This window comes from Pan troglodytes, chromosome 2 (genome assembly GCF_028858775.2).
Source record: "Pan troglodytes isolate AG18354 chromosome 2, NHGRI_mPanTro3-v2.0_pri, whole genome shotgun sequence".
NCBI classification, from domain to species: Eukaryota; Metazoa; Chordata; class Mammalia; order Primates; family Hominidae; genus Pan; species Pan troglodytes.
The window spans coordinates 50,970,263-50,985,784 of record NC_086015.1 but is presented as its reverse complement, the minus strand read 5'-3'; the positions used below and the strand labels follow the sequence as shown (position 1 = coordinate 50,985,784).

At 49.3% G+C, this 15,522-nt stretch overlaps 1 protein-coding gene across 12 annotated transcripts in view; it reads left to right on the top strand.

Annotated features, from left to right (window-relative positions):
• Nucleotides 1-15,522, top strand: part of CCDC12 (coiled-coil domain containing 12) — a 60,147-nt gene that overhangs the window by 4,931 nt on the left and 39,694 nt on the right. For 4 of the 12 annotated variants that reach the window (XM_063806771.1, XM_063806768.1, XM_063806765.1 and 1 more), the window contains 2 exons: nucleotides 69-173; nucleotides 273-479. In XM_063806771.1, the coding sequence (XP_063662841.1) occupies nucleotides 345-479 (135 nt within the window). In that variant the 5' untranslated portion in view covers nucleotides 69-173; nucleotides 273-344. The remainder of the gene's footprint in view (nucleotides 1-68; nucleotides 174-272; nucleotides 480-15,522) is intronic. The other 8 variants (XM_063806766.1, XM_063806772.1, XM_063806773.1 and 5 more) reach the window with 2 other exon arrangements.

Below are 15,522 nucleotides of genomic sequence, written 5' to 3'. Positions count from 1 at the left end.
AGTGATTAGTGTGGTTAGTACTTGGGCAAAACCGGAGCGATCGACGCACTCTTTTCTCCTTCTCTCAGGTCTGAATTCCACTTGCTGCTCTTTCACTGATCAGCGTTGGATAAATCAAGCCTTAGCTTTTTTTTTTTTTTTCTTTTTTTTTTTGCTGGCTCCCCACCCACTAGGCAAGTTGCCCGGAAGAATAAGGGCGGGGCGGGGCGGGGCGGGGCGGGGCAAGGCGGGGAGGGCTCGCCCATAATAACCCGGCATTGATTGGCTTTCAGGACCTCCCAGTCTCTCATTCTCGTCCTTGGATTGGCCGCGAGACATTTATCCACTCTCCTTAGGCCTGCGCGATGCAAGACGGGAGAAAAGGAGGGGCGTACGCGGGCAAGATGGAGGCGACTACGGCTGGTGTGGGCCGGCTAGAGGAAGAGGCGTTGCGGCGAAAGGAACGGCTGAAGGCCCTACGGGAGAAAACCGGGCGCAAGGTGAGAAGTGTGGAGTGAGGGTCGTAGTTGAGGCGTCCAGCGTTCGGGGTCCGGGTCGCGCTTGAGGAGAGCAGAGGGCTATTAAGGAAAGACAGCTGCCGAGGGCGCGCATGCGCGGGCGCTAACGCATGCGCGAGAAGACGGCGCCCTCCGACGATGTCTGGGGCTGCTTGGCGTGGGACTCCTCTGGCGCTGGTGCGGTCGTCGCGCATGCGCGGGGGTGGGCAAGGCAGTGGTCAGCGACCCGCAGTCCATCTGACTCCTGCTTCCCGGGTGTTGCTCGTGTAGGTGTCTAGGGCTGCCTGTAGGTTCAGATGCTTGTTGGGTTAGGCGTGATTTGTTCCGTTCCTCTATGGCCTAGCTGGTCTTTAACCCCCGCCTTCGATTCTGAGTCAGACAGACTCCCCAGTCCGGCAGCACTCCTTGGACAGGGCAGCAAGTGACAGCAATGGGTATACAGCCGGAGTCGTTTCGTGCAAAAATCAAAAAGAGGCCGGGCACGGTGGCTCACGCCTGTAATCCCAGTGCTTTGGGAGGCCGAGGCAGGCGGATCACTTGAGGTTAGTAGTTCGAGACCAGGCTGGGTAACATGGTGAAACCCCGCCTCTACTAAAAATACAAAAATTAGCCGGGCGTGGTGGTGCGCGCCTGTAATCCCAGCTTCTCGGGAGGCTATGGCAGGAGAACCGCTTGAGCCTGGGAGGCAGAGGTTGTAGTGAGCCGAGATCTCGCCACTGTACTCCAGCCTGGGCAACAGAGCGAGACTCCGTCTCAAAAAAAAAAAAAAAAAAATCGAAAATAAAAGATTTAGCCGGGAGCGGTGGCTCACACGCCCAGTACTTTGGGAGGCCGAGGTGGGCGGATCACGAGGTTAGGAGATCGAGACCATCCTGGCTAACACGGTGAAACTCTGTCTCTACTAAAACTACAAAAAAATTAGCCGGGCTTGGTGGCGGGTGCCTGTGGTCCCAGCTACTCGGGAAGCTGAGGCAGGAGAATGGCGTCAACCCAGGAGGCGGAGCTTGCAGTGAGCCGAGATCCTGCCACTGCACTCCAGCCTGGGCGACAGAGCGAGACTCCGTCTCAAAAAAAAAAAAAGAAGAAAAGATTTATTTCTAACTAAGGGCGGGCCTTAGAAATTGGGAACGAGGGCCGGGCACAATGGCTGGTGCCTGTAATCCCGCACTTTGGGAGGCCCAGGCGGGCAGATCACCTGAGGTCAGGAGTTTGATATCAGCCTGATCAACATGGTGAAACCCCATTTCTACTGAAAATACAAAAATTAGCTAGGTGTGGTGGCAGGCACCTGTAATCCCAGTTACTCGGGAGGCTGAGGCAGGAGGATTTCTTGAACCGGGAGGCAAAGGTTGCAGTGAGCCGAGATCGCGCCACTGCACTCCAGCCTAGGTTACAGAGTGAGACTGGTCTCAAAAAAAAAAAAATTGGGAAAAAAGAAGAGGGCCTTAGATCTTTCTTTGGGGATGGGCCTACTAGCCTATTAATTGCCATATTCGGAAGCATTTTTCTTTGCTGTCGTTTAACAGCAAATGAAAAGTTCCATTTCTACTTTGTTCATCTTTCCAACGTAATGGAGAGGAAGAAGAATTCTGAAGTTCACTAGCTGTGTGCAAACCCTAGTTTGCTTTTTTACCTGGACTTGGGACACATTGCTTCATCTCTCTGAGCTGGGTTTCTTCATGTCTCCAGTGGGGAATGACAGTCCATACCCATTCATTCTCATTGGGTTATTGTGAGATCTAATGGGATAATCTGTGTGAAAGGGCTATAGAGACAGACCAATGAGGGCCGTAGTTTTAGATGGGTGAAAACTGTGTCCTTCAGTGTATGAAGTACAAAGAATGTTAAATAGCTAGACCTGTCAGAGATGGGGGGCACTTCCCACTTTCCAACTGAAAAAACAGGCTGGACAGTCTGACCCCTATTTTCCTTACTGCATGGCAGTCTGGGGGTCCTGTGTGAAAGTGAAAAGGGAAGTAATAGAGTGTGAAAGCCGGCTAGAGTGGCTTCTGCTTTTGTTGGCTGCCTGTGGAACATATCAGACAGTTAGCCCCTAAATTGCCTGTCCCAGAGAAGCTCAAACCTCAGCCTTTCAAACAATGGCTAGTTCACCTGAGCTGTTCGCTTGGATTTAGGGCAGATTATTGGGGCCGGGTTTGAGGTCGGAATGCAACGGACAAAATAGCATCCACAGAGCCCATTGCCAGGGAAGGACGTGCTAGATCATCAGGAGAACTGGCTTTTAAAGAGGGATCCTCTCAGTGGGCTGGAAGTATGGCCTGATTGTTATTTTTTCTATGTTTTAAAATTGTGGGAAAATACACATACAATTTACTATTTTAACCATTTTAAATGTATAATTCAATGTCCAGAACGTTTTCATCATCCCAAACTCTGTACCCGTTAAACAATAACTCTCCATTCCCCCTTTCCCCAGCCCCTGGCAATCACTGTTCTACTTCCTGTCTCTGAATTTGACTACTCTAGGTACCTCATGTAATCAAATCATACAGTATTTGTCCTTCTGTGACTGGCTTATTTTACTTAGCATGTCTTCACACTTCATCCATGTTGTAGCATATGTCAGAATCTCAGTCCTTTTTTAAAGGCTGAATAATATTCCGTTGTGTATACCATGTTTTGTTTAGTTGGGTTGCTTCTACGTTTTGCCTGTTGTGAATAACGCTGCTATAAACATGGGAGTACAAGGCCTGGTGCGGTGGCTCACGCCTGTAATCCCAGCACTTTGGGAAGCCGAGGTGGGCAGATCACGAAGTCAGGAGATGAGACCATTCTGGCTAACACAGTGAAAACCTGTCTCTATTAAAAATACAAAAAATTAGCCGAGCGCGGTGGCGGGCGCCTGTAGTCCCAGCTACTTGGGAGGCTGAGGCAGGAGAATGACGTGAACCCGGGAGGCGGAGCTTGCAGTGAGCTGAGATGCGCCACTGCACTCCAGCCTGGGCGACAGAGTGAGACTCCATCTCAAAAAAAAAAAAAAAAAAAAAAAAGAAAAGAAGAAACATGGGAGTACAGATACCTGTTTGAGTATCTGCTTTAAATTCTTTTGGGTAGATAGCCAGAAGTGGAATTACTGGATCATATGGTAATTCTTGTTTTTTTTTTTTGAGATGGAGTTTCGCTCTTGTTGCCCAGGCTGGAATGCAATGGTGCAATCTCAGCTCACTGCAGCCTCCGCCTCCTGGGTTCAAGCAATTTTCCTGTCTCAGCCTCTCGAGTAGCTGGGATTAATTTTTTTTTTTTTTTTTTTGAGATGGAGCTTCGCTCTTGTTGCCCAGGCTGGAGTGCGATGGCACGATCTCAGCTCACTGCAACTTCCACCTCCTGGGTTCAAGCGATTCTCCTGCCTCAGCCTCCCCAGTAGCTGGGATTACAGGTGGATGCTACCACGCCCAGCTAATTTTTGTATTTTAGTAGAGACAGGGTGTCACCATGTTGGTCAGGCTGGTCTCAAACTCCTGACCTCAGGTGATCCACCCACTTCGGCCTCCTAAAGTGCTGGGATTACAGGCGTGAGCCACCACACTGGGCCTTTTTTTTTTTTAAAATTCGGGTGATGTCAGGTGAGGAGAAGGGAGATCAGTCTCAAATCTGTCTTTTCGACGAACTAAAATCAGGGGTTTATATAGCAGGGAGAGGAATGTAACTATGTGTAGGGAAAACAGCTGGATCATATGATAATTCTGTTTAGCTTTTTGAGGAAACACCATAGTGTTTTCAGTAGTGGCTGCACCATTTACATTCCCAGCAGCAGTGTGCAAGGCTTCCAGTTTCTCCACATCCTCCCCAGCACTTATTATTTTATTTTCTTTCTTTCTTTTTTTTTTTTAAAGGAGTCAGGAGTCTCACTGTGTTGCCCCAGGCCGGTCTTGAACTCCTGGGTTCAAGTGATCCTCCTGCCTTGGCCTCCAAAAATGCTAGGATTACAAGTGTGAGCCACCAAGCCCAGCCATCTTCTTTTTTCGTTTTTTTAATTATAACCATCCTAATGGGTGTGAAGTGGTGGTATCCCATTGTGGTTTTGATTTGCATTTCCCCAGTGATGAGTGATGTTGAACATCCTTTCATATGCTTGTTTGCCACTTGTATATATATTTTCTTTGAAGAAGTATCCAGATTCCTTTTGCCCATATTTTTAATTGGGCTCTTTTTCTTGTTATTGAGTTGTCATTGAATTGTTCATATATTGTGGATATTAAATCATTATTAGAGATGAGATTAGTGATATTTTTTCCCATTCTCTGGATTATCTTTTCATTCTCTTAGTAGTGTCATTTTTTTAAAAATTAATTTTTTGTAGAGATGGGGGTCTCACTGTGTTTCCCAAGCTGATCTCAAACACCTGGCCTCAGGCAGTCCTCCCGCTTTGGCCTCCCAAAGTGTTGGGATTACAGGTGTGAACCACCGCACCTGGTGGATAGTCTCATTTGCTGTGCAAAGAGTTTAAAATTTGATGAAGTTCAATTTATCTGTTTTTGATTTTGTTGCATGTATTTTTAGTGTTATATTTAATCCCTATAGTTCTTGAGTGATTTTTTTTATTAAGGTGAATGCCTGGGGACAGGACAGGTAAGGGTCTAACCTTTGAGTTGATTTTCCAGCCTGTGGCCCTTTCTGCCGGACCTTTTAAGTGGGGAGTCTGGGGAGGAAGTATGACTGCCTGCTGTGGCCAGATAAAACCCCTTGAGTCTCCTCCTTCAGAGAGGAAGCGGCTTCACATTTTTAGTTCAGGTTTCTGATGTGACAACAGACACCAGGATTGAGCACCTTCTCTGCCTGCACTTGGAGAGCACCTGTCTGCCCCATGAGGATGGCATCTTGCTGGTTTCCTAGCACTCAGTGGCAGGTCCTTCATTGAGTTCTTACTGTGTGCATGGTTTTGCTGGAGGCCTTAGGAATTTCAGGCATGGAGTTGGTTTTCCTCACAGTTTTATCTTTCTTCCTAACTCTCACCAGACTATAAACTCATAATTTAGTGATATTAAGACAATTCAGGGTCCTGAGGTTGTGGCAGATGGAAAGAGACAAGATTAGGGGTTGCAATGTTTCCGTGTATTCTGCGCAAAACTCTCTTGTAGTCATGCAGCTGTAGTTTTACAAAGACTTCCTGGTCAGCCCACCTGATGCCACTTATTAGTGAGGGGAGCAAGGCAAGAGGCTGAGGAGAGCTGGGATGTCCAAGGCTGAGGAGGGGAAGTAATGTCTCCTGGATTCCAGGATTCCAGCCCATGCAAGACCCCCTGGGGGAAGGGGATTCTGTAGAGGACACAGCACTGCCTGAAGCAGCATCTTGTAGGTCAGCCAGTTCCCGTTGACAGGCAGAAAGACAGTACTGCTGAGGTTCATTTTCTGGGAAAGCCAGGCAGAGCCTGAGGAAGCTTCATGGGAAGGCAGCATGGAACTTGAGCTGAGCCACGGAGGATGGGGAAGTGGGAGAAGGTCATCGAGGTAGCTGGAAAGGAGAGTGTTCCCAGGGAGCATTTTAGAGGTGGGAACATTCAGGTGCATAGAGGTGAGAGTGGAGATGCTCCAGGGAGTTTGACAGCAAGCACTTGGCAGTGATACAGGGGCAGGGGTACAGTCTGAAAGTGCTGGACTGGGGTACTCTGGTAACCAAGTTTTGCAAGAGCCAGGGTTTCCAGCAGGGATGGTAGCCAGCCTGGGCACACTTTTCTGTATTGTATTTGAACCTCATTTCCTGATGCTCATCCAGAAGTTCCAGGCTGGGTGAGTAGGTGAACAGTTCAAGGCTGTGTGGATGAAACTCTGGCATCTCTTTACAGTGCTGTCCGGCAGGGCAGTGTGAGGCCACTCTGTCCTCCTTTGACCTCTTTCTTCTTCAGCAGCCAAATGGAGGCTCTCTAAAGGTGATGATTAACTTGGCATAAACATGCCAAGCTTTCCTGAGCGTTTGCCCTGAATTGGGCTGTCTCTTGCTGCTCTGAGACAGGGAGACTGGCTGTCTGGCTGACCAGCCCTTGGGGCTGAGGTCTGGCTGTCAAGTTGCAGGTTCCAGGCAACCAGCAATTCCTGGTTGTCACTTGGCTCTAGAGATTAGAGCAGCAGTGTTGCTCACTAGAACTTTGTGCAGTGATAGTGTTCTCTAATCTGCACTGTCTAGTACTGTAGCCATGGGCCACCTGTGACTTTCAAGCCCTTGAAATGTGGCTACCGGCCAGGCACAGTGGCTCATGCCTATTATCCAGGGGTGTCCAATCTTTTGGCTTCCCTGGGCCACAATGGAAGAAGAAGAATTGTCTTGGGCCACACATAATATACAGTAACACTAATGATAGCTGATGAGCTTTAAAAAAAAAAATCACAAAAAAATCTCAATGTTTTAGGAAAGTTTACGAATTTGTGTTGGGCTGCATTTGAAGTGGTCCTGGGCCTTGGTCTGCGGGTTGGACAAGCTTGCTATAATCCCAGCATTTTGGGAGGTGGAGGCAGGAAGATCACTTGAGTCCAGGAGTTTGAGACCAGCCTGGGCAATATGACAAATCCCCATCTCCACAAAAAATACAAAAAATTAACCTGGAATGGTGTCGTGCACCTATAGTTCCAGCTACTTGGGAGACTGAGCAGGGAGAATTGCTTCAGCCTGGTAGGGGCAGAGGTTGCAATGAGCTGAGATCACGTCACTGCACCCCAGCCCGGGCAACAGTGTGAGACCCTGTCTCAAAAAAAAAAAAAAAAAGAAATATGGCTACTGCGACGTTTAATTTTAGTTAGTTTACATTTAAACAGCCACACTTGACTCGTGACTGCCTTATTTGACGGTGCATCTCTGGAGGACTTGCTCCCTTCAGCCTGACTTACAAGAAACTGTGTCTCTACCTGAGCTCCAGTTGTTGAGAGCTAAGGGGCAAGTGGAAACCCAGATGACCATCACATCAGCCTTGGGAGCCCAAAGCTGGGCAGAGGGCTTGGAAGTTGGCCATATTCATGGCTGGTATCTCCATCAGATGCTGATTTGGGGCCATCTGTGTATGTACCCTGTGGAGTTAAGTGCTGGTGATTCAGAGTGGTATAGTTGTGATTTACACACTCAAGAAATGGGAGTGCGGGCCAGGTGTGGTGTCTCACGCCTGTAATCCCGGTACTTTGGGAGGCCAAAGTGGGCAGATCGCTTGAGCTCAGGAGTTCAAGACCAGCATGGGCAACATAACAAGACACCATCTCTACAAATATAAGTAAACAAAATTAGCCGGGCATGGTGGCCCGCGCCTGCAGTCCCAGCTATTCGGGAGGCTGAGGTGGGAGGATTAAAAAACAAACAGAAAGAAAAAAATGCACAGTGCAGAGAGTGGGAGCAATGCCAAGGTAGAAGGCATGCACTAGTACTCTCTGACTTGGGAGTACTAGGGAGGGTCCCTGGCCAGGTTGGGGGAGGGTAAAAGAGGGAACCAGAGGGAGGGGCTAGCAAGTCTTGCTGGAGGAACAGAGGCAGTGGGTGAGAGCCTAGTATGCTGGGTGAGGAGTCAGACTTGTCCGTGTCCTGATCATGTCTCAAGAAGTTGCCTCTATCTCCATCCCATGTGGCCACATCCCCAGGCCCAGCAGCCTGGTTGCAAAGTCAGCCAAGGCGATCACTGCCGCCTCTATTGACAGCTTTTGGCAGGTTGGCAGTCATAACATTTGCGTGGCAGTTGTGGCAGAATCGTGTTCCATCCCTTGAAGCAGGACTTTGAAGCAGGGTGTATTGCTTCATCCCTGTCTGATAGACCAGGAAACCCTGGGCTGAAGGAACATCCCACAGTCATGCTTTGAGTTGTTGCTGACCCTAGATTGTCCCTTAGGCTCTGGCCTTCTATCCGTCTACACCTCTCACCCCCAGGTGCTTGGGAATAAGTACCTCCCGGGAAGGAGCCTCCACCCATCACACATATAAACTGTAACCAGACTGCCAGGTGGAGGCCTAGTGGTGGAGTGGAGAGAAAGGACCTTGGAGACAGATCTGATTTAAACCTCTGCACCATTAATCACATCTATGGTACTCAGAGCAAGCCTTGAAAAATCTGAGCCTCTCTCTTGTCTATAAAATCGAGATACAGCTTCTGAACTCATCAGTAGCTAGGAGAACAGAGAAAGATGCTGTCTATGAAGTGTCTAGCTCAAGATCTTGCACACAGGCCTTTTATAAACGTGGATGCCTGTCCTTTCTTCTTTACCCTCTTGTAAGTGGGGACATCCAGGTGGTCCTGCAGCCTTCTCCACTGGGTGACAGTGGGTGGAACTGGCCCCGGTTCCAGTGGAAGCAAAGAGGTCCTTCTCCTGCACCCTGGCTTTACTCATCCTAGCCCTAATTTTTTGAAGATGGAGTGTTAGTGCAAAGTGTTAGATTAAGAAGAAAATGGATTTGCAGAGTCACAGCCGAGGTGGAGTGTGAGTGCCCGTTCTTCCTAAGGACTCAGCTTTTCTGCCCAAGCTCTCAGACTCCAAGGTTGTGGAGGCAGTGAGAGGGAGAATCTTCTGGGTGGGAGATTTGGGGTTCCCAACACATACCTATGGTGAGCCAGCATTTCCTTCTGAGGCCCTCAATATGTTCATGTATGAAATGATGGTGTTGGATTTATCAGAGTTTCTCAGACCTACCTGTTCGTTGGGTTGTCTTGAGAGACAATTTGCAGTCCTTTTTTCTGGCCCTACCTCAGACCTATTGTGGTCTTGGTATATAGCCTATAAATTCATGCATTCTTAAAGTTCCCCAGGTGATTCTGATGAATTTTTCTGGACATCTCTGATCAGTCCCTGGCATTCTCTCATTGGAAGAAGGATACTTTTTTTTCCCTTGGAACCTTAGCTGCCCATGCTCACTGCAGGAACTCTGCAGCTAGCCACTAATAAGTATTTATTGAGTACCAACTGTATGACAGGCCCTGGGGATACAGCTATGAACAAGACTTCCTCCTTGCCTCAAGGGGCTTCTATGGAAGGAGTGGGAATACTTAGAAACAAGGAACATGGTGTCCCTGTTTATGTGTCCCAGGAACTTGGGAATGTGGTGTGTGTGTTGGGGAGAGGCTGTGCAGCTGCCCAGGCCGGGAAGACCACCACCTGGGAGTTCTGAGACGGGGGTGGAGGAGTGAGATGCCAAGATCTAGGGAAGAGCATTCCAAGCTGAGCAAGACTAGCTTGGCATGTTTGAGGAGTAGGAGTAGAGTGAACAGTGGGAGGTATGGAAGGGGGATGAGGGTGGAGAGGGCCTGGGAGGCTGGGCTAGTTAGAAGGGGGCCTTGCAGACCACCGCAGCTAAGGGTGTTGGGGAACCACTGGAGGTCTGAGCAAAGCTGACATGCCCTTGGATGACTGTGTGTGGAGGTGTGGAGGTAGGAGGCAGCTGCAGGAGCCCAGGTGTGAGGCAGTGCGCACAGACAGGGTTCCTGAGATGGCAAGTACAGGGGAGAGGGGCTTTGAAGGGGAAGGCAAGAGTCTGGCTTTGGCCACATTAAGCCAGAGATGACTGTTAGACAGGTAAGCGAAGAGAGACATAAGCAGGCATCTGGACTAGAAACAGATACAGGATATCAAGCCCTGGGGCTAGATGAGGCCCTCTGGTGACAGAGCTTAGACCACAGAGACAGAGAGGACTGGGAGATCATTCTGTGCCCTGAGGCTTGCTCTGCAGGTATTTAGCAAGAGTTAGAAGAATCCAAGGAAACTTGGTGGGGTGGGGCGGCATGAGGACAGTGGGGCTGAGAGAAGTCAGGCGAAGACTGGGGATGGGTTTTGGCAAGACAAGGTGATAGGTGAGCTTGGTCCAGCTGTTTCAGGGAAGTGTGTGGTGCCAGTGGAGTCCAGGCCAGCTGGGTTGAGGTGCAGCATGCTGGCCACAGCCTTCCTGTAAATTAAGCCTCCTTTCCACTGCTTGAAGTCCTCACTGGACCCCAGCCGGGACATCCATCCCTCCTCTCAGGAGGGTAGCGCCAGGCTGAGGCAGTGCCCTTATAGCCTTGCTGTCTGAACTCACCCGGTGTTTGGATGCTGGCAGCCTTCTTGCTGGTGCTCAGGTCTTCATATTGCCACTCTAGCAACTCTAGCCCTTTTCTTTCGTTCTTTCTTTCTTTTTTTTTTTTTTTTGAGACAGAGTCTCACTCTGTCGCCCAGGCTGGGGTGCAGTGGCGCAGTCTCAGCTCACTGCAGCCTCTGCGCCGTCCCGTGCTCAAGCCGTTCTCCTGCTTCAGCCACCTGAGTAGCTGGGATTATAGGTGTGTGTCACCACGCCCGGCTAATTTTTGTATTTTTAGTAGAGATGGGGTTTCGCCATGTTGTCCAGGCTGGTCTCAAACTCCTGGTCTCAAGTCGTCTCCCTGCTTTGGCCTCCCAAAGTGTTGGGATTATAGGCGTGAGCCACCGTGCCCAGCCCGCTTTCTTTCTTTCTTTCTTTCTTTTTTCAACCTGGGAGCACAGATTCAAGTTGCCGAAAATGTACACTCCCCCCTCCCCTGTCCTTTCTGTCCCTGCACGTAGGTCCTGAGGGCTGCACTGCAGCTCCTACAATACGACCACTGCTTCTGGGTCAGGCTGGCCGTTTCTCTCATGATTCCCTGCTCTCTGGACAGGTTGCTTTGCCCACCTGGCTCCGCCACCCTGCTCACCTTGGGATGTGTAGATAGGTAAGTCTCTTCACATCCTTTTTAGCTGGAAGATGGTCACAGTACCTCCTCCCTCCCAGGATAAGGGTTAAGTGAGATGGTGTGTGCAGAAGGGAGCTAAGAGGTGGGAAGTGTGATGTGTGCATTTATTCTTTCTCCTATACTCTTATTTTACCTCTGGTTGAGGGCCCCTTTAACTTGTACCTGAGACACCACAGATGTGGAGAGGTAAGGGACCAAACACAATCACACAGGGCCAATCCCTTGTCCTCTGGAGATGGAGCCAGAGGGATGGGCCAGGGAGCCCACTGCCTCCTGGCCAAGTTTGGGGGTGCTCTTCCTCTGGGATAGAATTGGTGCTGCCCTCATCCCTTGGAGCTTTGCAAGGAGGGGCTCTGCAGTGAGCTACAGGGAAGAGAATGGGACCCCATTCAGTTTGGTCCGATATGCTGGGGAGAAACACCTGGCCTGGGCGAAGGGTGAGCCTCTCTCTGGATTTCCCTCAGAGGGCACGGTTTCCATCGAGGCAGATGGGTGGCTATTCAGGATCCTTCACGGTTTAGCTCACCTGTGGTGGCTGAAGCACCCTCCATGTAGCAGAAGAGGCACTAGACAGCCACAAGACAAGGTTCCTCTTTCCTGCTGTGCCAGTGACACAGTTGTTCCGCCACAGTCTCCCGTTTGGTTGACTTCTGTGGTATTACAAGGTGTAAGTTGTGTTCCCCAGGCCTCACTGATAGGGGGCAGGGAATTGGAAAGCAAAGGAATCTTGAAATTCAAGTTGGTTTTTAATCTTTCTGTTAGCTTTTGCAACAAAAGAATTTGCATGGTCTTGATGGTGAATCCCTCAGTTTTTTTCTCCTGTCTCCTGGAGCCAGGAGGGTGTGAATGGGATGTGCTTCCCTCTCAGTGTCCAAGTAGCTGTCTTCTGGGTGTGCTTGGGAGTCCTTAATCTTCTCTTTGGAGGACTTTTTCCTTATGGTCCTCTTGACTGAGTTAGTTCTCTCTAGATTTTAATTATTTTATTTTATTTTATTTTTTTATTGATCATTCTTGGGTGTTTCTCGCAGAGGGGGATTTGGCAGGGTCATAGGACAATAGTGGAGGGAAGGTCAGCAGATAAACAAGTGAACAAAGGTCTCTGGTTTTCCTAGGCAGAGGACCCTGCGGCCCTCCGCGATGTTTGTGTCCCTGGGTACTTGAGATTAGGGAGTGGTAATGACTCTTAAGGAGCATGCTGCCTTCAAGCATCTGTTTAACAAAGCACATCTTGCACCGCCCTTAATCCATTTAACCCTGAGTGGACACAGCACATGTTTCAGAGAGCACGGGATTGGGGGTAAGGTCATAGATCAACAGGATCCCAAGGCAGAAGAATTTTTCTTAGTACAGAACAAAATGAAAAGTCTCCCATGTCTACTTCTTTCTACACAGACACAGCAACCATCCGATTTCTCAATCTTTTCCCCCCCTTTCCCCCTTTTCTGTTCCTCAAAACCGCCATTGTCATCATGGCCCGTTCTCAATGAGCTGTTGGGTACACCTCCCAGACGGGGTGGTGGCCGAGTAGAGGGGCTCCTCACTTCCCAGAAGGGGCGGCTGGGCAGAAGCGCCCCCCACCTCCCAGACGGGGCGGCTGGCTGGGCGGGGGCTGACCCCCCACCTCCCTCCCGGATGGGGCGGCTGGCTGGGCGGGGGCTGACCCCCCACCTCCCTACCGGACGGGGCAGCTGGCTGGGCGGGGGCTGACCCCCACCTCCCTCCCGGACGGGGTGGCTGCTGGGCGGAGGGGCTCCTCACTTCTCAGACGGGGCGGCCGGGCAGAGACGCTCCTCACCTCCCAGACGGGGTCGCAGCTGGGCAGAGGCGCTCCTCACTTCCCAGACTGGGCAGCCAGGCAGAGGGGTTCCTCACATCCCAGACGATGGGCGGCCAGGCAGAGACGCTCCTCACTTCCCAGACGGGGTGGCGGCCGAGCAGAGGCTGCAATCTCGGCACTTTGGGAGGCCAAGGCAGGCGGCTGGGAGGTGGAGGTTGTAGCGAGCCGAGATCACGCCACTGCACTCCAGCCTGGGCACCATTGAGCACTGAGTGAACGAGACTCCGTCTGCAATCCCGGCACCTCGGGAGGCCGAGGCTGGCGGATCACTCGCGGTTAGGAGCTGGAGACCAGCCTGGCCAACACAGCGTCTGTTGTGGTGGAGACCGTCTCCACCAAAAAAATACGAAAACCAGTCAGGCGTGGCGGCGCACGCCTGCGATCGCAGGCACTCGGCAGGCTGAGGCAGGAGAATCAGGCAGGGAGGTTGTAGTGAGCTGAGATGGCAGCAGTACAGTCCAGCTTCGGCTCGGCATCAGAGGGAGACCGTGGAAAGAGAGGGAGAGGGAGACCGTGGGGAGAGGGAGAGGGAGACCGTGAGGAGAGGGAGAGGGAGAGGGCTAATTATTTTATTTTTGATTTCTAAGTGGGCTTAAGTTTTTCTTTTTAATGACTTCATAGTGGCATAAAAAATGTTTTTAATTAAGCATACAAACTATACAGAGAGAAAAGTACATAAATCAGCTCAGTAATTTTCCTAAGGTGAACATGCCCATGTCATCAGTCACTCAGATCAAGAAACATGATAACATCCCAGAATCACTTCTCAGGTGCTCACTCTTCAAGGGGGAACCACTCTGGACTTGTAACACGAGAAGTTGCCTTCCTTCCTTTTGAACCTTATATAAATGGAATTAAACAGTATGTAGTTTTCTGTATCTGGCCTCTTTCATTCATCATATGTTTGTCAGTTGTTGGGTGTGGAATTAGTGCATTCTTATTTCTGTATAGTATTCCATTGTTTGAACAGACCAGATTTTATCCATTCTCCTCTGGATTTTCAGGCTGGAACTATTATGGATTGTGCTGCTCTTCCCAGTCTTGTACATGTCTTGGTGAACATATGTACCCATCTGTAGGATCTATGCCTAGGAGTGGAATTGCTAGGCCGTAGGGTGTATATAGGACAGATATTGTCAAACACTTTTGCAAAATGGCTCTACTATTTTGCACTCTGACCAGCACTGTATGGCGGTTCCTCTCTAATACTTGGTATAGTTAGTTTTTTTCATGTTAGCCAGGCTGGTGGAGGTATAGTGGTATCCTTTTGTGGTTTAAATTTGTATTTCCTACCTAATGAAGTTGGATTATCTTTTCATATGTTTATGTGAAGTGCCTGTTCATGTCTTTCACCTCTTCTCCTTTTTATTCAGTTGCCTGTTTTTCCTATTGATTTCTAGAAGTTCCTTATGTGTCCTTTGTTCTGTGTATGTGATGTGACTATCTCTTCTGCCTGCCTTGGCTTCGACTTTTCAGGCTTTTAAAATTAAATTTTTTTGTTTTTTTTTTGAGATAGAGTTTCGCTCTTGTTGCCCAGGCTGGAGTGCAATGGCACAATCTTGGCTCACTGCAATCTCCACCTCCTGGGTTCAAGCAATTCTTGTGCCTCAGCCTCCTGAATAGCTGGGATTACAGGTGCCCACCACCATGCCCAGCTAATTTTTGTGTTTTTAGTAGAGACAGGGTTTTACCATGTTGGCCAGGCTGGTCTTGAACTCCTGACCTCAGGTGATCCACCCCCCTCAGCCTCCCAAAGTGCTGAGATTACAGATGTGAGCCACCTCACCTGGCCCAAAATTGAATTCTTTGGCGAATAGTAGTTCTTAATTTTAATGTAGTTTATCATTTTTTTTCTAATATCTTTTGTGGCCTGTTTAAGGAAATAGTTGCCTACATATAGGTCTAGATGATATTCTTTTATGTTATAATCTAGAAGTTTGCTTGTTTTACTTTAACCTTTAGACCCCTAACCCATCTCGAATTTACTTTTGTGTGGTGTGCATAGGGATCAAGATTCTTTTTCTCCCCATATGGGTATCAGTGACTTGGCACTATTTGATATTTGACATTTGTGTTTTAGAAGAGTTTCCTGTGACTTAATTGGCATGCACTGTTTATGATCATGCTGTTAACCTTCCATAACATCCTGATAATTGTCATTGTACATATAGTAGTAGTAGTAGTAGCAGTGGTAGCTGCTAAAATATATTTGTTTTCTCATGCTTCTAAGTCCCAATTCATGCCACCCCTTCAGTGGACAGGCAGTTCCTTGTAGGCAGAGACAACTCTTAAACTTATTTTAACAAAACATTCAGACATTTCCTGGGTGCCCCATGGCACTGTAGTGGGTATGCTGCGTCCTGTGACTCTGAGCCCCTTAGGCTTTGTGCACTAGAGAAAAGACAACATGGACTCCCAGGGAAGACAAGGACCTGCTGAGCCAGGCCCTCCAGTGCTGGCCTCCTGACCTGCTAGCCAGACTCTGTCCATACTCTGGACCTACTGAGCCAGGGGTGTTCTGACTAGAAAT